Source organism: Zonotrichia leucophrys, chromosome 4, assembly GCF_028769735.1.
Source record: "Zonotrichia leucophrys gambelii isolate GWCS_2022_RI chromosome 4, RI_Zleu_2.0, whole genome shotgun sequence".
NCBI classification, from domain to species: domain Eukaryota; kingdom Metazoa; phylum Chordata; class Aves; order Passeriformes; family Passerellidae; genus Zonotrichia; species Zonotrichia leucophrys.
In genome coordinates, this window is record NC_088173.1 from 25831013 (window position 1) to 25854111 (window position 23099).

A 23099-nucleotide genomic window follows, 5' to 3' on the forward strand; every position below is an offset into this window, starting at 1 on the left:
TAATAATAACACCAGGGTTTTGGGTTTGATCTTCACATGGGCCATTCACTTAAGTTCACCTGAGGGTCCCTTCCAACTCAGAACATGCTGTGATTCTGATATTACCAGTCTTCAAACTTCCTTGTACAGACAGATCTAGCTGATAAATGCCATGATCACTGTTATTCCTGAAGATCCCTAGCTAGATCACTTACCATCAATGATTTAAATAAAATATTTTCCTAAACCAGTCATACTTCTCACTCCCAAATACTGACAGCACACACAGTACAGCTGAACAGCAGCTCTACAGGATCACAGTCTGGGGATTTGCTCTATAGAAGAATTTTTTGCAGTGACTTTTACCTGACAGGAACTGAAGATGGGTTTGCTATTGGAAATGACATCCCAAAAACTGTTTTTCTCAGAACTCAGGGAAACAGACATACAAATGAAACACTCACCAGTCTCAGAAGAAGTTGTCTTCACAGAAAGAAGTTTGACTCCTTCTTTATCTGACTGGGCCCTGTTGAAGTTAGAAAACATTTAAGCAGTCAGCACACATGTTGGTCGTGTCCAAACAAAACTCTAAGATTTTGGTCCTGGAGGAGGTAGCATCTACTCCAGTCTTAACTGGCTTAAATGGGCTTTGCATGGGGTCAGGTAGCAGAAAATACCATATGCCAACATCTCTGAAAATACCTTTTTCTTAAAATATGTAATAAATTAGGTTTAATTACTCCAGGTTTAATCTAGGACTTCACAGAAGAGGAGGGAAAAGGAGGAATATTTTTTTTCTGTCAATGCAAACCTTTTAGCCATGTTGAATTGCAAAGAAGGACCACTTCAGATGTCCAGGGAGTCAGGGCTACCAAGTAAACCAGCAGCCTAAACGTTGCTTTTGGTCATGCAAGCAGCCACTGCCAGGCTCAATGGCCTTTAGTTTGTACCTTGTAATGGATCTTTCTCTGTTTCCCTCTCCTTACACTCCTTAAGCCACTACTATTTCAACTATGCAAATGATCTAGTGGAAACAAGATGGGACAGAAGAACACGATATAATGGGGAACAGTGAAATATATGTATATAAATAATCCAGAATAAAAAGGAAACATGTTAAAAAGAGAGAAAACATGAACAAAAGAAGTGGGGTGGGAAAAGATGTGGGGGTAGAGGCGAGGGATCAATGGGGGAAAAAAGAAAGAAAAAAAAAAGAAAAAAGACTGGGAAAGTGAGTCCTGTGGCACAGCAGAAGCTGTTTATCCCCTTCAAAAGGATCAATTGCAAAACAGTTAAGAGCCATCACATTTCTATCCATGCTGAAACAGCTGCTTATCATGCATACAGGTCTACAATAGCTGCAAGTGCAGCACTTTCAGGATATTTCTCTTTGGGATGGCAACTGATTATGATATTTAAACAGAGGGAGATCAAAGAAGATCCTATGCAAAATCTGCTACATTTACAAGTGCCTTGTGATAGATTTCAAAGCAATTAAAAGGATTCAACCTACTGTTCAGCGCCATTCTCTTGTCTCTCTGGAAGAAGAAAAAAAGTTAATATCATTTTGATTGCTGGAACTCAAACCCCAAACATTTAGACATGGCTACTGCAGTTGCTGGCAGAAGGCTCAGTTGTAATTTTGCAGTATTGCATTAAGTTCATAAACACAATCAACCAGCTTGAATAGTAATTGTTATTTTTCTGGTCATCTGTGGAAGTGAACTGATGTTGCTTGTACCAACACTTCTGGAAACCAGGGAAAATGACATTTGACTTGTCCAAGAGCACAACAGGAGTACATTTTTCCCTGCAGCTCCCAAATCCCTGGGTAGCTGGCACAGAGGATATGAGCATGCCATGGCTCTCAAGTACACAACTGAGCTAAAGGATGCAGGGTAAGGGGACTGAGGGAACAAGGGTGTTCCTGAGGCTGTACCCCCTGGGGGCACAGCCTGGCATGATGTCTGGGAACAGTTTGTCATCCCCATCAATGAGGAACAGGTTTGTCTCCAAAATGAATCATATGCTAAATGTATTTTATGCTTATGTGCAAGTGTGGGCAGATGGAAGGGGCCAGGGGGTTACATCAGAGACATGGAGCCAACTCCATGGCACCAAGCACAGGGGAAGTGCACTGGATAGACCTGGGCAAATCCTACAGGAAGCATTACAGATTCTATCTATCTATTCCATCATCCAAATGAGTTTGCTAATAGAGTGATGACATTTGTGCATAGGGGAGGCTTATAAGGAAATATTCTTCATCTCGCATCTTTATCGCCTGACTCTGAATATTCCATCATTTCCTTAGTAAGGATCACACCGTCCTCTGTTTATCTGGGATCTGTTTTTCCATGTCATTGGCTAAATTGGTTGTGACACACTGTTTGTCTTGGTTTACAGCTTCAACACCCTGTTGTGATTTTGTATTTCCAAGGCCTGATGATTTCACAGCTCTGCACAGGTCTCCTAACTCATGCCAGCTCACAGGGACAGAAAAACCAGAGTCTGGTTCAGATCTGGATTTTCACTAAATGGAAATTTACACTTACCTGTGGCCTACTTGGGCGACCCTGAAACATTTGGCAAATGGACTTTGATGGAATTATAACCCATTATCTTAAGTATTTAATGGACAGCAGAGAAACAGATACTGACTTTAGCTGCTCTGTCAAAATGACTATTTCTGAAAATACTGTTTTCTCAGGGATTTTGCTCCATGCACATTTTACTGTAACTGGAAAATGTTACTCATGCATCATGTGACTGTGTGTATGTATGTATCAGATATATCCTTTAAAAGCCCACTGATATTTCTTTGCCTGTATCTTGAAGATAAAATAAATAAAGTGATTTTGTTGAATATCTTCAAATTTAGTTTTCATTGTCCATTTCTATCTGTTTGATTGTGTTAGCAGAAGTGTTTGTTAGCTATTTGTAGCTGCAAAAGCATGACCAAAAAGCTTTACAGCATGATTTATTCTCAAAAAATCGTTTTGGCTCACTCTGGTCTTCCTACTGATTTTGAAAATGAAGTGTTAGTTTCCCACTTCAGGCAAAACACAAAATACAAAAAGCATTCCCATCAGACTACCACAACAGTGATGGTTAAGATAATCCAAAAGAGACCTTTTAATAATAAAAAGGACATTGATTTCCCCCCTCCTGCAGAGAAAGCAAACCAAATACCTGGAGTTTTCTTCTGGCACATTTTGTACAAAGCTACCAGTGAGAAGACAGAGAGGGTAATGACTATCAGGGTGATGACAATTGGCAAGATAACATCTGCAAAAGACGGAGAACATAATTTTGGCTGCTGCCTCTGACTTACATTGCCTCTGTGTATAGGTACTTGCACACACTAAGGTCCAGCTCCACTTCACCAAACACTACCCATTTCTCCAGAGAGGATAACCTACTGCTCCTGTTATTCTTCCTGCCACCACTGAGCCTCAGGCCTGGATGCTTTGTGGAGGGAAGACAGGCTTGTTCCTTCTCCCACCCTTACTCCTTCCCTGACACTCATGCTGCCCTGTGGAACTGGTTTCACCCATTTTTCAGTAAAAGAACAAGGTTTCAGCACCTGCTCCACTGGGCCCACCTTAATTTTGAAAACTCTCATCATTCAACCCAGTGCTGATGGCCTCCAAAGGTTCTGTGAGAAAGTTATGTTCTAGAAATAGTTTTCAAACATGCAATTTATTTTTTCCTCTTCTTTTTTTGGAAAAAAAAAAAAAGAGCAGTCTAAAATTCAGCAACTGAAGCAATTATTTTGCTTTTAACATTGTGCACCCAGAAAGACACCAAGGAATTACATAATTCAGTAACATTCCCCACAGCACTTAAAACCAGGGATAGAAAATGCAAGATCTCCTTTTAAAATGAGGACATTTCTTTCCTTTTATTATTTCCCACCATCTGTCATTTCCTGACAGGTGTTTCCCAGCCAAGAAGCAAAAAAAGGAAAGAATTATGTAATGAAGAGAAGCTTTCCCTGGGAAATATATAAGCTGAGCTTCTCCCTTTTTATCATTTCTCTGGAACCAACTGGCCACATTCAAATTCAGCACTCTCCTGCCTGCTGGCCTAAGCCCTGTGTCAGGGGGAGGCTGCATTCAATGGCTCTTGATGCAATTAATATTTAATGCTCATATAGATGCATCCTTGCATCTGTGGAACTAGAGGGAGACAGTTTACAGTGGGAAAACATCAAACATACTTTGCTTAGTCAGTACTCTGGCTTGGAAATACCAAAGCTGCAGCACCACTCTTGCCCCAGAGATGCATAATATTAAAATGAAAGATTAAGTAGCATGCATAATGCAAATATCAAGTCCTTAAAGAGTCTGCAGAAGACTGCCTCCTAGACCTTTTCTCCTATGACAATATGAATAATATATTCATATCATACATTCACAACAATACATTCATATAATAAGTACAACATGTATATGAGCAATTTTTTTATATATTCCTTCAGGTCTTCTCTCACAGGAGATAACTATTTTTGGGATTTTTTTTTTCAATTTCACCACTTTGAATTAGTCCTTGGGAATAATTGTGCTGCTCCACAGTGAGAGCAGTGTCAGCTTATTGAGCTCTGTTTCTCTCTGAGAGGAGTTTTATAACCAGCATTTAAATTTGGTTTGTAATAGGGCCCAAGTCTGGTAAGGCTAGAAATAAAACTGCCAGTTTCATTTGTCTGCTAGTCCAATCACTCATCAAAAGCAAAACTGATCAACTGAAAACTCAAAATCTGGACAATTAAGTAAGAATACTCACTAGAATAGCTGATATTACTCCCTGTATGAGTCTGGTTTCCAGAACTGCTTTTGGGACTTTCAGAAGTTGGCTCTGCAAAAGAAATAGTGCCTTTCAGGTAAAAATGTATTGCCAGAATTCCCCAAACAACTCCCTCTGAAAAATTACCCTCACAAAACAACTTCTGTGTTCCCAGTTCTGGAGCTTCACTTGTTGCTTCACATCTATATTTCTTCTCAATAATACATGGATAAATCAGCAAGAGGGGTGGAAAAGTTTGTCTAGGGTGGCCTAAAGAAACACACACTTTGTATGGGTGCAGATTTCCCTAAGATCCCCTGCTTGTCCACTTACAGGTTATGAGCTACAAACTTTTTCCACTTTAGGAGGTTATGGTACTGTTCAACATTACAAGAGAATTTTTAACAAGTAAATAAACAAGAAAGCAGGTGAAAATTAGACCTGTCTCCAAGAGAAGAAAGACCAAAATATTTCACTGCTAATTAAAAAAAAAAAGTGCTAATAGTAGATGAAGAAGTGTGAGGTGCAGTATTAGTAGAGAGCAAGTTTTCTTGAGTGTTGGTATAGAGGAGTGTGCCTGAGTCTCTGGGCCATCTTTTAGGGCTAGGTTTAAAGGAATGTATTTCTACCTTCAGGAGCTAATCTGAATTTGAGTCTGGTATCAACAACACAAATTATTTATCACCTTGCTGCATACAGCCTATGAAGAAACAATCACTGAACTTCCAGAGAGAAAATGCAACCATTGGCATTTCCCTAGGTACATTATATAGCACATGGGACTGCATTCCATATTGGATGGAGGCTTGAGAGAACAAGTGCTCACTGCCTCTGAAGGAGCCCCTGGCTGGACAGATGTGATGCAAGGTCAAGCATTTCCATTGCCTGGCTAAATATCAGAAGTGGCTCTCAAACAGAGGCATCTGGGGAAGGTGATCTGTTAAAAAAGGGCCCTAGCAGAGGTTATAGCTCCATATATATGTAGTGAGAACATGGTGCAGCCACTGAGGTTTTGTTGGTCAGTTACCTACTCACAATCCACACCTGAAGGATTGCATGGCTCCTCCTCCCAAGAACGGAAGAGAGCTCAAATTGTAGGGTGGAAGCTATGAAATTAAGTCATTAAAACCAATATCCTATGGCCATTTTGAGGTCTAGAATACAATTTTGTTCTACTAAGTTTCTGAAAGACACGTCCCTGTTTTTACAGAAACTTTTACGTAGGCAGTACTTGTAACTCTAATCCATAGAGTTACAGTAACAAGGTTTGTTTGTCCCAACCAGGCAGGAATTCCTCTTCCTTGCAAAACTGATTTTAAACTCATGCCCACTATTAAAAATATTTTGGTGGTTGTTTTCTTTCCCCCTTCCCCACTCCTCCATTTTCATTTGTCTGGACACAGACAGAAGCCTCCTGGGGAAAAATGATCACTTACTAAGTACTTGTGTGATGCCCAAACAATACAGTCATCGCTGAGACATTCTGATGCCATAGTGCAGGAAACAATCATTGTCCAAGACTTTATCTCTGAAAAATCACTGTTTCTCTTTCCCTTGGTGCTGTCTGCTGAGGGGTGATAATGTAAGGTTGGAAGCTGAGCCATCACCAAGTGACTAAAATAATTCCTACGCCTTCTTAATTCCATGTGATTGCTTCAGATTTCCCAAGGAAACACTCCTGCCTTTTTGTTACCTTATCTGGTATACTACCAATTGCCAGGGCAAGTAGGCAATTATCACGGCAATGAGTTACCCTGGATACTGACTGGAAATGTCAACAGAAACAAACTGCACTGAAAAACAGGAATGTGTGTCCCCACATTTGTGAAGGAGATGTGTGCCTCTCCTAAGGAGAAAAACTGAGGACTGAAATCCACCGTTGCTTTTTTTTTTCTCGTTTATCTGTTAATTGACCAAGATGTGAGTAATAAAGGAAATAAAAATCCACAAATTAGCATTTTAACTACTTGTGACCATCAATAAGAAATATGACAGCTGAAAAGAATCATTACTGAATAAAACAGAGTAAGGAACTAAAACCTTAAGCTCATTTCCCCACTTCTTTAATTAAAGTTTCCCACAAATCAGCCCCTCCTGTCTAGTTTGTCTGGATCTGGAAGGTATTTTCCAGTTAGGGAATAATCTGGGATCAGAATAAAAATGAATTGGAAAAATACATCCATCATGGTAACAGGAGGGCCACGATTTTGCAGGCAGCAGCAAGAACTGCAGGGACCAGGACAGAAGAGACTGTTTCCTGATAAGCCCAGAGAAAGGGAAATAGGACAATACAGGTTCATTAGCACAGGAAACTTGCCTTACTCTGGGATTTGCTGCTTCTCACTACAGGACAAGGAATGAGAGCCACTGACGAGAACAAGTTCCTTGGTAAACACTCTATTTATACAGCTTCCCATTGCATCATGTAATATACCAGGTCTGATTTTTTCTGTGGTCTCACTCTGTTTTCTTTCCAGTATCTGCCAGTCCAACATGGCATTCAGTTGAAATCACAGCAAATTACTCAATGCTACAAGCTGAACATCACTCTTCCTCTGGTCTGTGTTTCAGGTACATTATTCCCCTAGATCCTTCTTGCTCCCTGAACATTTCCTTTCCTGAGGCTGTCCTTCTCCCACCCCACACCAGCCTTTTTCATCACTGTGCACAGAGCAACCTCTTCTATTGCTCTTACTTGTTGAATGTGTTGGAGAGCTCACGGGAAGGCCTGCAATAAAACAGAAAGAATAGGTTTGTTAGTGTCTGCTTTAGATGTCCAGAGTCTTCACGTCATGCAAACTGGCAGACTCTAGGAACATCCTCAGTAACACCCACAACAAATGCTGCCCCAGGAGTGACAAGCTTACATTGTTCCCAAGCCCAGAAAGTCTGAACTGTAAAAGTCTCCAGCCATCCCTTATAGATGGGAGCAGAATCCAAAGTCTATGCTAGGTTGTTATTCTGCTCAAGAGAGGAAAATACTGAATTAATTGATATATTGCTTAAAAACTCCTCCTTCCAAAATTGAAAAAGTGCCTGGGAGTGAATAGCTGACATTTAACTGACAAGTAAGTGTTTTAATAAAAGAAACTAATTGAGACACATTTTCAAGAGTCACAAAACCCTTTAAAAAGAAATCTTTGTTTATTATCTTGGTGCTTTTGGCTAGCAGACTGCCAAGCAGCAGAAGCAAGAGGCACTGCTAATGAGGAAAAAATTGACCTTACGGAGCACTGGGCACAATGCTTACTGGCTCTACTGTCAGCTTCCCCCAGCTACATCAGAAGTTTTTGGTGCACAACATTTTGTTGTTGTTGTTGATGTTGTTGTTAGCATGCTGCTGTTCCTGCATGTCTAGACTGTAGCAGGCTTGGAAATTAGAGTGGCTGTGTCCTCTGTGTCCCAGCTGTGCCCAGGGTGGGGGATCACAGAGGCAACAACATGAAGGCCGCTGCAACTCCAGGCAGGCATTAAGCCTGTCCCCTGCCTGCCCAGGTTCCTCCTGCAAACCAGTTTCCCCTGGGAGCACCAATCCATTCTCATACGCTCACTACACCTTCTGTGCTGTGCACAGAGACAGCTCCTACCAGCAGAGCTATAACACACATTGTTCTATTGCTGTGAACATGCTCTTTGAAAACCAGAATGCTGCTCTTGTTTTTCCTTCTCTCTACCCACAATTAAAACCATGGATCACTTCAGCCGCTGGGGTGCAAATAACCACTTTTGCTAATGGTACATGTGACAAAACTTAAACTGCATTTTAATCACCAATGTTCATGAAAAGTATGTTTAGGTTGAAAAGCTAAGTACTTAAAAGTCAACAGTAAGAGCTCTTCTTGAACATACTAAATATTTGTAATGCTAAGTATCCCGAATGTATACAGTTACCTCACTCTGGCTTCCTGGAATGCAGATGAGACTGTTTTCCTAAGCTTGTTGTCGTCTCATCAATCCCTCTGCAAACAGCAATATCACTGTGCTCTAAGAGGATCTCTGTGATGAATCATTAGGCAATGTTTATAGCATGTTTGGGCAACATTACCAAGCAAAAGCCTTCAGAAAGTTAATAAACCACTTGTCAAAGGGGCAACACAGAGTAGACAATGCAGGAGGACACACACCTGGCATTAAGGAAACATCCAAATATGATATGATTGCTTATTACCAGAATACTGCCTTTCCTTCAGCCTGTATGGTGTGGGATGCCATGACAAAAACACCATGTGATCACACAGCATCTGGGCAAACTAGCAAACTGTAAGGCCCTGTGTATGCATATTCTCAAAGAAAGGCAGAAGATTTTGTCAAGTCTTACAAATAGGTCACTTCTCTAGGAAGTCACTTTGAACCTTGCCTCTCAAGTCTGTGGAACTTTCCTTTGAAAGAGCTCCAACATTATAGCATAATTGCACATTTTTCCCTCACATTCACTCTTACAAACAAGATGAAGCATCTTGGCTCAAATCAAAACAAATAAATAAATAGAAAAAGCATACTAAGCCCAAGACAGATATCCAAGTTCACCTCAAAGAGTTAACAGCGTTTCAAACCTGAATGCTGGTGACATAAGCACAGGTGACAAGTCTCTGCAAACAGGAAGGGCTGGGGGACATGTGCTTCAGTACCCCCTGGCACAACCAAAAGCCATGTAGCTGTCCTGGCCAAACCCTGCCTCTCTGATAAACCCAGAGAGCAGAAATTACCCCAGGGGGGAAACATTACAGCAGCTGCCTGCCCTCTCTTTCTAGGCCTCTATTATTTTTTAACAACTGCACACACCTACACACAATAATACTACCAGCATCTTTCCAGAAGGTATCTCACCCAGGTTGTGCTAGAGCATGAAAAATTAAATTGGAAAAATCTCACTCCTTCCTCTCTCTCCCTGTCTCCAGCATGCAAGCAAGGCACCAGTTCACCCTCTATTCAGAGACAGCTCAGTCCTGCCATGCAAACAAAGCTGTGCTTATCCGAGTGATTCAGCAGGTGCTTTCATTTGCATTTTCCAAATAACCATCCAGTGCCCTTCTTGGTGTGGGCCTCACATACTGCTGTTTCCAGAAAGAGAAGGACAGAAGGAAAAGCAGCATTTCACTTGGTAACAGTTACTGTAGCTGCTCTAGCTGCCTGTACAGAGCTTGCTACCCCCTTTGGGGCTGCAAGCAAGATGCTCTGCATAAATAATCTGGGAAGATTTCCAGATTCATCATGAAAAGTGAGGTGTGCAACACTGGCTGTGCTGGGTTCCTCCTTGTGCAGTAAGGAGGACAAGGATAAAAAATTTGGCATATGACCATGGTTTGTTTTGAAATTACCTGCCTGAGTCAGTTCAGCACTGGTGAGGAGCTCGACAGATGGAGGAAGAGACCAATAACTAAACTCTCCCCACTCTGTTCTCCAACAGCCGCTACCTAAGCAGCCTGGATACCCTGCAGTTTGCTACTTCTGTGTTTTGGAGTGCAGCCACATCCAACTGTGCTCACTGGCAAAACAAACGAATACATTTGGCTGATTACTCAGAGGGGATATACCACAATATAAATCAAAGCAAAATTAAAAACTTGAAAAAGCCTTTCTTGCCTTGACCACACCATAGATCTGTAATAGTGTTAACTGAGGCTTTGCTATGTTTCAATCTCCCAGAAACTTCTGGTTTTGTGTCTCTCTCTTTGTGAAGGAGCTGAAGATACAGTGGGTAATTTTTATCTAATATCACTATCCAGAGTTCCTGCAGTTTGTGTACAGATAGAGTCAAACCCTACTAGTCTTACTCATAAAAATTTTTCTTAGGGAGATGCCTCCTGTGAATCAAGTGAGTAGGATTTATAATTGGAGGAGAGCAATAAAGATATCAATAGATGAAGCAGGTTGATTCATCTGACAGTTTATTATAATAGATCATTTAATCTTACCACCCTGCTGGGTGAACTTAGGCTCATACTGCTTTATGGATTTTTTCGTTGTTTAGATCACAGAATAAAAAGCCACAATACTTGCAGTTTCTCAGATGTATTTAGACTCTAATATCCAATTTTTCATTAATTAAACAAAAGGAGAAAATGAAATATTAGCAAGCAATCCTCTGTGGAGGTGGAGGAGGAGTGGGAGGTATATTCTGCATGACAGCCAAAGTTAAAGAAGTGCAGCATGTGTCAATGGCACGCATTTAGGTGGCTCTCTTTGCTAAAAACAGCCCTTATTGCCTCCCCTAGCCTGGGTGAGCACTACGCAGCACCTCCTCTGTGGCTGGTGCTTTCAATCTCCTTTAATACAGCAATTCTGTTCTCTGATGTTCCTACACGTTCTTTCCCAGGCTCCCCCACTCTTCTCAGTCGCTCTCCAGCTCTCTGTAGCACTCCTCCCACACCCTGATCTTTTGATATGGCTGATTGGAAATTTCTCTGCAAAATGTGCTTTCTTCTTTTTCTGCATCAAGAAAGGAAACTTACACCAAAATGGCATTTTTTTTAAAAATGGAAAATGGTCTCAAAACTAAACATATTTAGCCAGCTGGATAATTTTGGTTGGGCATACCAAATAGAAATGTTCTGGTTTGGATCCATTTCACATTAATTTGTCTTCTCCTGAGCTCCCACGCAGAAGACATGGCTCAGATACCTCCAGCTTGTAAGCTATTCTATCCCCCAAGGGCTGCAGCCTTGGCACACACAGCCTCCTGCTTTGGTGAACAAAAGGCACCCAGCCCCTGAATGTGAAATTCTGGAGATCCAGAAATAAATAATCTAATGGCAGTGAGAGAGGTGGCATTTCCTGCAGTCTCAGCACAGGATGAAACAACTGGCTTCACACTTGCATTGCCTTAAAGTCATTAGGGTGCAGCATATGGCTTTCCCTGGGCCTGAGCAGAGAGGAGAGGAAATCTGTTTAGAAGGAACCAAGACATTTTTCTTTAAGCTTTTAACACATACAGAGAATAAGGGAATAAGGGAGCAAGGGTGGTCTAAAGCTTAACCATTTGGAATAAGCTACCTAACACATCAGGATGAGAAATAATGATTTCTTGCATATACAACCTTCAAGAAAGAAGCCAGAGGCTGGTGCTGTGAGGAGACAGGAGAAGTGATAGTGTGGAAATCCTGGTGTGGGCTGAAGTGATTTTGAAATGGCATTTTTATGGGAACTTGGAGCATTGGCTATGCCAATGATACCTAGACTGACTGACTGCCCCTGGATGGACGGGTTCTTTCTGTCTCAGCCAGGCAAGTATAGTTCTGGCATCTTGGGTAGTCTCTGAGCTCAAGAAGATTTATTGGTTTTACAGCAGAGTAAGCTGAGTAAGATGATGACTTTTGCAAACAGACCCCAGGAAGGTTGTAAAACTTCCTTGACAAATTTTAAGTGTAAAATGTAATTATATACACAGCACAGTAGGTAATTCAATACACATGATGCACAGTCAGATATGCATTACAATTTAATATTAACCTGAGGAATTTACCTGAGTGAGAGACCTTTAAATTAAAAATGTTATAATTTAATGTTTTATTGCAGTATAGCAATGATGAGGTTTCTGTACTATGCCTACATTTGCCAAAAGACATGAAACCCAACAGGAAAGTCAAGTAACCACAGGTCACAGTATATGCATTATGGGGAATGGGCTTATTGAAATAATTGCAAGGACTTCTCTCTGAATCAGTGGCCTTGGGTTTACTTTAACTTCCTTAAAATGCTTATAATCTTTTTGCATGTTTCCAGGCATTTCAGTGCATAGTGAGCATATAGCTCCACTTTTATATCCAATCCTCTCCTTTATGAGGAAAAGTCACAGTACACACACATGCTTATCTCCCACAGACACAATCCAGAGGTTGCAAAAAGAGTCTTGTATCCCTTGGGGGATGTTAAGCACTACCATTAATAATAGGGATATGTAAACAAAGAGACTGTCCTTGTTGTTACACACATGTAGTTAAGAGTAAGTACTAAATGAAGGGAAGGCCCAAGAGACCTTAAGCAGACCTGAACAAGTGGTTTTTCAAAACCTAGGGAAGTTAAGCCAGCTAGAAGTATAATAAATGATCATTCATATGACCTGGTGTCTGCATTCACCACAGCATTTCTTAGTGAATACATACACCAAAAGACACACAGAAAAACAGCAAGACCAGACTTGAGATGAGAAGAATTGATATATTTTTGACCTTGCATGCGACCATGCTGTACTTTGAACAACATCATTTAATTGGTGATACACATAGAATTTCTCTCCAGATTTTATAACAACTGCAAAAATTATAGCTGTTTTCTCCTTTGTCTCCTCTGCCTTGCAGCCAGAGAATTTATCTTGATGACCTCCTCTGACAGCCAATGCTACACAATGACCTCACACAGCATATATGAAGATTCCTATTATCATTTGTAATTTATATCCTCCTGTAATGACACCATGTATCTCAACTGAGTGTTTGGAAGTTCACCCATCACTCAACACAACTTCAAGGCTAGGTGACATGGACACAGTGTACCCTGCATGAATAAGAAGATGTGGCCCTCATTCCATCACAATGCACAGCAAATGGAGAAAACACTCAAAATTATTTGCATCTTTTAACTGCTTGTACAGAGAAAGAAAGTGCATGTTTTCAATACTTACCTGAGGTTCCAGAAGCAGAAGTGTTTGTTTTAGGAGAGACTGTAGAAATAAAAGACTGTCCCGTAGTAGGCGCAGCACCCAAACTCTCATTTTGTGGCAATTGTGCTCCACTTGCTTGTGTAGCTGAAAATGAGAGAGATGTTCAGGGAAGAGGCACCTACACAAGCATTGTCTTAGATCCTGGAACATCCCTCAGGCAAAAGCTCTGGCCATCATAGAAAAGACTAAATGTAAGAAAGCGCTGCATGTTCTGGTAACTGTCTCCCAAGGAACAAACCATCCCTATGGAATTGTTACTACTGGCATAGCTGAGGCACCTTCAAAGCACATTGTAGCAAGATAAACAGCCTCATATCTGTGCCAGGGAACAACCCTTGGGACCCTAGAATAATTAGACAGTGTTGTACCAAGAGCAACATGAGCAGGAGAAGCTCAGTTTACTGCCCTCTATGATTTTCCTTCATTTTAAAATCAATCCATCAATCAATCTATCAAGCTTCAGTTACAACTGTCACATAATGTGATAGAGTATAAATTTTAGGGATTGCAATTAAGCATAGAATTAATTATTTCATTCTGTGCCGTTAAACCCTAGAAAATAACATATCCCTGAATATTAATGTATGAAAAAGAAATTGCCTTTTTTCTCCTCTCACTCAGCCAACAGGAGATCAAGGCTATTGTGTCACAAGATTTGCAGCCTAAGGTGAGGCCAAGACAATGGTGCAGGACATGACCTGAGCCTGTGGAACTGCAGGTCACAGAATGACCAGAAGAAATTTGAGATATTCCAGCACTGCCCATAATTCCTACGTCTGTACTCAAACCGCAGAATAACAATAGGCAAGAGAGTGCCTACTGAATAAAACATAGAGGTATTCAAGAGTAACTTTCTACTTCCTGTCTGATATAAATCAGAGAGGCTACTGAGCTGTAAACTGTTTTCAGTGCTTCTTCATATGAATTTTAAACACTGGAACTAAAACAACTAAGACATGTTTCAGTCAGCGAGCAGCAATACACACATGCAATATGAAAATCTTGAGGAATGCTTCCGTACACACTTTATCTAGAAACTGATTACCTGTTTGGTAATCAAAGAACCCAAAGCATCTTATTCTACAACTACACACCTTTAACTTGGCCTTTCCCTTCCCCTCTTGTGTTCAGTTAAGTGCAGTACCTTAGAAAGGCAAGCTTCAAAAATCAGTAAGATAAGAGAGAGTGAGCCGAAACCATTGGAGTCGGGGGATTCATACAATTTTGGAAACTGAGAAAAGCTAGGCAGCCAGACACGGTGTCTTTTGAGGTTGAGGCATGAAAATGATGAAAAACAACTTGATCCCCCCTTTCACTGGGATTCTAGTGAGGAGAAGCAGAATTTCATGTCAGCTTCCTTCAGGAACTTCAGCATTGTACCCCTTTAATACACAGGTCTGCCTGCAGTAGAAAGGAGTGTAAAAAGCCCCTCTACCTCATTTTATACTGTGGTATAGTGCAAGGATCTGATAATGTTAACAATTCCTACATTCTCTTCATGGAAGATTTGAATCAATCTTTAGAAGCAAACTTTTTCCATATTTGATTTTTACTGTCATGGCTTCAGACTCAAATTTTATATGTTGAATTTTATTCTGAGATCAATTTTTCAAAAAGGAAAAAGACCTCAAACTGAGGTACCTCCCTCTCCCTGTAAGATGCACAGGCTTGCAGCAGTAACAGCAACCATCTTGTGGCTCCCTTGTCATAGGTTAGAAAAGGATTGCATGGGAAAATGAAAAGTAACTCAGAATAACAGTGCAGAGATACTCAAACATAAAAATACTTTGCGAACACTGCAAAACAATCAGGTGTGTGGGAGAGAGTAAGAGGGAGGCAGCCAGTTACCCTGTAAGCCCATAGAGGGCTGTTTTCCCATGGGGATCACTCGTTCCACGCATCCTATCAGTCCTGGCAGCAACCCAGCCTCGGGTGCTCCTCTTGTGTTTGGGAGCTGTGAGAACAGATTGTTCTCAGGAACATGGGCTGTGCGCTGGATATGCCTTGGCAGGGGATCGGGAGAGGAGGGATGATGGCATTTCCATTTTATTTTATTTTTTTAATTTAGCCTGGATACAATTCTCCCACTGACCCAAGTAGCACCAGGTATGACTTGCACCTTTACCTAGGACTTGGCACAAAGGTTGTTGCATTTATTTTGCCAGACTGCAGAACAGCCCCAGTCAAGGAGTAAAGTAGAGGTGCTACAGGGCAAAAATCCGTACGCCAGTTTTCACCACTTCCAAGAGGGAAAACGCGACCTGGCGGGTAAGGCTCCCTTAATTCCACTGCAAGATTAAATCCTAGCAACCCAATTCTCTGCTGACTTGTGGCTTTGAAGCAGCATCCAAACCTCACGCCCAATGCACAGCACAGGCTCTACCACCAACACATTTAGCAGATGAGACAGCTTCTGCACCAAAGCCCGTGGGAACAGGAGTATCCATACCCAGCCACTGCTCATGTACTCAACAAAGATGAGCCTTTTCGCTAAATCCCGTAGCTCATGTCCCTGCGAGCTTTAGCTGGGTCCCGGCGGCAGGAGACAGCGGCAGCGCAGGCTGCGGTGCCCGTGCTGCGGCGGGGACGGGCGCGGTGACTCAGTGCCGCCATCGCCGCTGACACATCGCTGCAGTCATTCCTCACGCCTCGCCTCCGCCAGCGCCAGCACCGATCCCTGCCGCTCCACGGGGAGGCCTGGCCTTGCAGGAAAGCAGCACAGCGTACAAGGGCGGCTGCTGCTGCTGCTGCAGAGCTCGCATCATCGGTTCATGGGTCTGCTGTTAACAGCTGATTACGAATAAAAATGGTAAAGCAGTACAGAGTGTAAAATAGCTGTCCAAATGGGGATGATGGCTGGGCGGCAGAACTCTGGTGGTGATGCAGCTCTCCCTGCTGATATTTTGATAAGATAAATGACAGTGTGTTAACACGTATTTGGCAAAGGGATAATCAGCAACAGGGAACCTGAAGCTGCCTTGCAAAGCTGCTGTCTGAGCTTCAGGAATTTCCTTACTCTCTATGCTTTGAAAACCCTTAATTTTCTTTAACTAGCTGAAATTCGACACATATCCTCACTTGATCCTAGCACGGTTTTCTGCTTAACCTACGTATAATCCACATACATTTTGGCATTTCCAGACAGTACTTTGAATTTTCTTTACAGTAAGCTGCTACCTAATTAGTTTTGACATTTTAAGATGCTTCAAGTACCCCTTTAAACACACCCTTTAAACAAACACCCTGCATATATTCTGTGCTCTGCAAAGAATATGGACATCCTTATGTGTGTTGAAACCTTCCTTGACCAATAAATCAAACAAGGAAACATTTGAAGGGGCAAAATGAACTCCACCTAAACCATGTTAAAATACCAGCACAAAAGCTGCTTTAAATGGAAGACTAAAGCTTTTCCTTTGAGCTTGTATTTTTAGCATTAACACACATATAGGCCTTGCCCCCATAATCAGTAGCCTGAAAAGCCATTTGCATAAATGAGTGCATAAAACTTTGAAAAATCCATTGTAGCAAATCCAATTCAGAGGAATGGAAACTGGCTAGGGAGGTAACCAAACAGATCTCAGTTTTAATGTTTACATCCATAGTTGACTGCAGGTGCTGTCTGCAGCTTTGTGTTTTCTGGTAAGCATAACCCCAAAGTATTTCAAAATTCATATTTTAAAACTTCTCTCTGCATAAAATGTCTCAGCAGCCAATTCTCCTCAGTTTGTTAGCACCTGTAGCATGTGCTAACAAACTGAGGAGAATTTAGCAATACCTGTTAAAAGAACGCTTTTCTGGTAGTTCCTGAGGTAAAACTTACTTTTTAATTACCATTAGTTGGATTTAAAAAAAAATCCTCCACTATTTCCCTTTGTCACTTTTTAATATTTAATATACCGCTGCACCATAATGTATCATCATCCAGGAGAGTGGTGTAACTCAGAAACACAACAGTCAAAAATCCACTCTTATTTGTCACATAACACTTTGAATACTGATCTTACATAAGACGCTTGCTCCATATCCAAGGGAGGAAGAACAGAAATATTCATTGCATTTCATTTCTTATTCTATTTGATAACTTCAGGTGTCCCAGGATATGAAATCCTGATTGCAGATGCAATTTTCTGTGGTGTGACACACTACAAATTCTTGGTTTAAGGGCCTGAACTGCACAAGTGAAGTCACTGACTAAATGTGAACTCTTGGATTTGACACCTTATATTGAAAATAAGAAGGCTAAGGAGACCAGTCTGATGTTGGGTTCTAACACAATAAACAGGGTAGGAAAGCAAGCAGGAGAGATTGTACTTGTTGCCTGCAGAGGAAAAGAACACTGAAGTCTTATAAAAAAAATAAAGGACAAAGATGTTTGCATGATTTCAGTGTATGAAGCACTGGGGGCTTTTCCTGAATCTATAATAAAAGGTGACAGCAGCCACAGAAATTGCAGCAGTGACAGAAAGCCCTGTCAAATCTCAGTTGTGTGAATGCAATCGTTTGCCGGAGCTTTTAGCAGGGATTGAAGCAGAGAAAGGGATGGTTTCCATTACAAAACAACAAAGGTGCCTGCTATTTATTAAAAATCAGGTGTAGCAAAAGTAAATTTTGACGTGTCATAAAGGCACCACCAATTTCTGCCTCACGCAACCAGTGCAAAAGAAGGAGAAATGAGTGCTAGTGAAAAAGAAGGAGAGACAGCAGCCAGCTTTTCCCTCCTGTCCATACTGAGAGCAGGAGCGTTGCTGTGCCTGTGCTGGTTCCAGGGAGCACATTCTTGGGGTGTGGCAGGGGCTGGGAGGATGCAGGTAATGGAGCCAGGGCCACCCCCACGGCTGTGCCCGTGCTGGGCTGGGAATGCAGGGTGGCTGCAGCAGCAGCAGGATGGTGGCCAGGGGCTCTGAGGGTTTTTTGCAAGGCTGGTCACACACACAGAGCCCCAGGGCCATGCCCTGTCCCAGCACCAACACCTTGTGCCCCATCCCACTCCTTTCTGCTGAAGCCAAGGCTAGGATTTTCTTGAAATGTAGACCACAATTTTATCTTAAAAACCCCACTAAAATTGGCTTTCACATACAGACATTCCCAAGTACTACTTTTGCATTAAAAGATTATACAATTTTTTTAATGCAGGGCATTTCTAATGCCCTGGACACACTGTGCCAGTTTTCTTTCTTACAAAGGGGACTGAGAGGCAGGAAAGCCCTGTTTTTAGATTAATTTACCAAGCATTTTTTTACCACAAGTTTGGGAGGGGATAGGGCTTAGCTAAAATGAGGACTTTTAAAACCAAACCACAACACAAACAGCTAGGGACTGAACTCTACCTGGTGGGAAGAGTATTCAAGAAGAATGGAAAGGAAGCACGAGAGCTCCCTGCCCAGGCCCATCACACCTCCAGCAGCAGTTTTTCAGCACAGAGCAGTGGCTGGAGCTAAGCTGCACTGGCAGGCATGCCTTTCCTCATTAGCTTTCCTTCCCCTGCCGGGAGCTCTACCTGTCACCAAAGTTTAGTTCCAGGTGGCTGTGCTGCTCTGGTAGCCACGAGCCAGGAACCTCTGCCAAATTGAAAGGAGCAGGAATTACATCCATAATGCAATGTGCCATGCTGAGCTTCTGACAGGCCTGCAGTGCCACAATTGCAAGTTTTAAGAGATTTTTGGGGGCTTTGGTATCACTTTGAGCAGCTTGTGCATTGGCCAGGCTGCGTGTATTCTGTGACTCACTGACAGTGGCATTTAAATGCCAAGCCAAAACCCCAAAGATTTTGGGCTGACAATCAGGCTACTCCTTACCCAACACACAGCAGGAAAGCTGCATCAGTAGAAAATGAAACCACGGAGTGAAAGGGGAATAGTTCTCCAGGAAGCTTGGCAGGCTTGGGTCCATGAGGGGTGGCTTTAAAGGAAAATTTGTACAAAAAAAAAATGCAGACTACTTCACAGGAGTACCTTTCCAGACAAATAAACCAAGGGAAGAGAAGTCATATTCTAATAATTTGTAACAGTTCAGTATGCTGTAAACATCAATTCTGAGTACATTCGTGTACCACTGACTGCTGAGGTAGTTATCTGGTGTATTTAATTTTTTTTTAGCCAATTAAAAATAAAAAAAATTGAGCATTCCAAAGCTCTGGTTCATCAGAAGACTGGAGCAAACACAGTGCATATCATAGACAAGGGAGATTGAATTTCATCTTAAGCTTACTGGATTCCTTTGGGATCTTATTGTACTATTTAAAATTAACCCAACTACTTGCTGGATATGTGGGCTTAATTTTTTGTTTGGGGTTTTGTTTGGGGGTTTTGTGGGTTTTTTTGTTTGTTTGGGGTTTTTGTTTGTTTTTGTGTGGTTTTTTCTTTCCCCTAAAATCCAATCTGATATTCCAGGCCAACACACATGCTATTCCAAAGATTTATGGGAAATAAAAGTATCTCTCTAGACTGATGCAGAGTAATTAGTACCACCTCTCTTTCAGTACTACGGCTACCAATAATATGAAACATAATAAGCATAGTGTTCTAACACATACAAAAATAAAAAACAAAGGGGTATTGTTCTGCCAGCTTTCTGATCACAGAAAATTATTTTTTATTTCATACTTATTGAAAAAAAAAAAAAACAAAGAAGAAAGTAAAAAATTAAAACCCTTCCAAATACATCTCTCTGTTAGAGGGAGATGAACACCCTGTGTAATGGCTTCAGATCACCTCCATTACAAACTAAAGATATATTATTCTTTGTGGAGGATTCCAGGACAAGTTTCATTTAAGATATGTAATATGCTAGGATGAATAGCTCTGATTCCCTAAACCATCAAACAACTCTTTTTGACTTCCTTTTATTGTTTTGCAGAGTTTTACAGAAATGTAACATAGAATGACTCAGAAATGGCTCAGTGAAATCATCACTTACTGTTTGTTATGCTGAGACTTGCATTTGCTGTTGAAGTCACAGTTGATGGTTTTTCTGTTGTGCCTTGTGCTGCTTGTGATGTAGCATTAGGTGAAGAAGACGTGGGGCCTAACACAGGAAAGACATTCCATTTATTTCCTTGATTTTGTAAACACTCATAAAATACACCTACTGCCCTGCTTGCAGACTAACTTTAAATTATCAAAAGGATATTTAATTGAAATTCAAGGTCAACAGGGGCAGGGCCCCATTGACAGCAGGGAAAACTGCTCCGTGGCCCATAGCTGGGTCATCCCACTGCAGACAAGCCTGTGACAATGCAGCTGGAAGGTGCAGCTTGGAGCTGCTTCTAAGCCTGACCAGAAGGGAGCTCCTGCATACACCTGTAAGGTTTCACCAAAGAGTACGCTTCCTGTAAAACAAATTCCCAAGCCAAGAAGTACTACCTAATTAATTTCCTCAGTGACCACTAGAGCAGCATCAATTAACTCAGAGATTTTCACTTACTGCTTGTGGTGGTTTCATTTGTAGTGTTGACTGCAGTTGTTGTCAGCACTGGTGTTACTGATGTTGTTGCTTGTGAAGTTCTTGTAGTCACAGATTCCCCTTCTGCAAGAAAGGCATTCACATCATTATGGATTTATTTAATCATGCCTAAATAAACAGCACATTGTTTTATCTGTGTTCTCTTACCAAGGCAGTGAATTTCTGTTTAAAGGCTGGCCCTCACAGAGCTTTATAACCCACACATTTCGAAAGAGGATTCAAAGTACATGTGGTTGGTTTCAGAGGGGAAGTTTGGCCTGTGAACAACCTGCAAGTGCCTACTGAAAGGGAGCAATTGTTCCTTCCAGACAGCCCCTAAAGGAGAGGTGCATGATCTTTGGGGGTTATACAGAGGTGCTTGGCTTCACTTCCAAGGGAAGAAGTGAGGGGAACAGAGCCTGGAGTGGATGGGTGGGTTCAGTGTGCTGCTGGACTACCCCTCTGAACAGCACTTTGCTGCATACCTGCTGAGCAGGAGGAGGGATGTAAAATCTCGATAAAGAAGTGTGAGTGGCACACAGGAGCACAGCTTATAGATCACAGGTAAAGAGCTGAAGGGGAACAAACTTTCCTTGTCTTATGGCAATTTTTCCCTGTGTTTGCCCACTTCGAGACATGTTTGAGTCTTCTTCATTGGCCAGCTTTCCCAGACCTTCTTGCTCTGCACCCACATTTCTGGGGAAAAAGGAGCCCCCAGCAGGCCCTCCTCTTTGGAGTACAGTAGAGCTTAGGACATTGTGGATGATATGAATAGTATTCTCTAGTAAATTATATTTCTTGGGGTGAACTCAGTGCCCTTTGTAAGGGGACTCCTAGTTCTGTCCTCAAGAGGAGTGAGACTTGGCCGCTAAGGGGAGGGGAAAGGGCTCCTGCAGGCAGCAGGGATCCCTTCCCAGCCATGGAAGGGATCCCTGCAGAGGATGCTATGCAGAGATGGGAGCAGAGTTGCCCAAACATCACTGATAGCAAGGTTTAAATCACCTTGTCTTGCTGTGCATGGATGGCCTACTGCAGGTCCCATGAACCCCCAGCACTGGCTCAAAGGAATGGACTTACCAAATTACAGCCAGGGAATCTATATAACCTATAACCAATCAATTTATGAGTTCAGCTTTAAATTCTGTGATCTAATGCAAACAGGAAGTGCTACTGCCAGCTAAATAGGCTCAACTAAACACCTGACTACTACCTCTACCTACATACTACCTCTTCTAGCATTTTTAATGGATGATGTATGTGAAAGAATAGGAATAAATCATTGCACCCCATGTAATTTTCTCTCATAAGACTCAAGTACTTCTAAATGCAATGTTCACACTGGAACTTCTGAAATATAACTTATACATCCTTTCTCTGCTCTCAGTTTTATGGCTGTTCACCTAGAATAGCAATGCCTCAAGGAATGGGACTCCTTGTTCCACACTCACAAATTGTTTTAATATCATACTTGCTTTCTAATGCTTTTCTCATAATGGCATAAATACCAACACTGCTTTCCTTTCCATGAAAAAAACTGCAAGAAAAATTTCAGTGAAGCATTCAAAGAGTTAACTCACTGTGAGGTACATTTATGAAGTGTCTTTTAAACTGACATAAACACCAGGATTTTTGAGAACTGCATGAAAAAGCTGCAACACAATTTGAACAGGTCAAAACCTTTGCTGTAACAAACATAATATACACATATTTCACCTGGTTGCATCTTATCCACCTCCATTACTAGCACTTCAAGTGTATACTTCATCATCTCAGTGCTTTCAGCTCCACAGCAGACTCATTAGTAACCCCAGTTATCAAAAAATAGAACACTCTGTCCATGTTTTCTTCTCTCATATGTATAACTTATTAAATGCAACAGTCTTCAATATTCAGACCAATAAAGAAGTTCACATGATTGAAATATGGTATTGATTTTTCATATATTTTCATCATAAAGCTGCAAAATAAAGAGAACTGAATGTGACAGTTGAAGATGTAGACCAGAATCACAGACTTTTAACATGTGAAGCATGTATTTTCTCTGTTAAGTCCTCTTGAACTGGGAGTTTTTGGTAATTTATGAATCTCTGATCTCACCTGAACCACTCCTTGAGAGCACAGGAACTCAGAGAACCTTTTTCACGGCAAACAAAAAGTGCAGCCTGCTCAAATTAAGTGTCTCCATACTAAGATACTTCAATCCTTTCTTTGCAACAGAGTTTCATAAGAGATT

The 23099-nt window shown here is 41.5% G+C and overlaps 1 protein-coding gene across 2 annotated transcripts in view; it reads right to left on the reverse strand.

Annotated features, from left to right (window-relative positions):
- Positions 1–23099, reverse strand: part of EMCN (endomucin) — a 53730-nt gene that overhangs the window by 14116 nt on the left and 16515 nt on the right. For both annotated transcript variants that reach the window (XM_064710884.1, XM_064710883.1), the window contains exons 3-10: positions 20849–20950; positions 20342–20449; positions 13385–13507; positions 7460–7492; positions 4765–4836; positions 3172–3267; positions 1493–1517; positions 444–505 (exon numbers count right to left, since the gene is read on the reverse strand). In XM_064710884.1, the coding sequence (XP_064566954.1) occupies positions 444–505; positions 1493–1517; positions 3172–3267; positions 4765–4836; positions 7460–7492; positions 13385–13507; positions 20342–20449; positions 20849–20950 (621 nt within the window). The remainder of the gene's footprint in view (positions 1–443; positions 506–1492; positions 1518–3171; positions 3268–4764; positions 4837–7459; positions 7493–13384; positions 13508–20341; positions 20450–20848; positions 20951–23099) is intronic.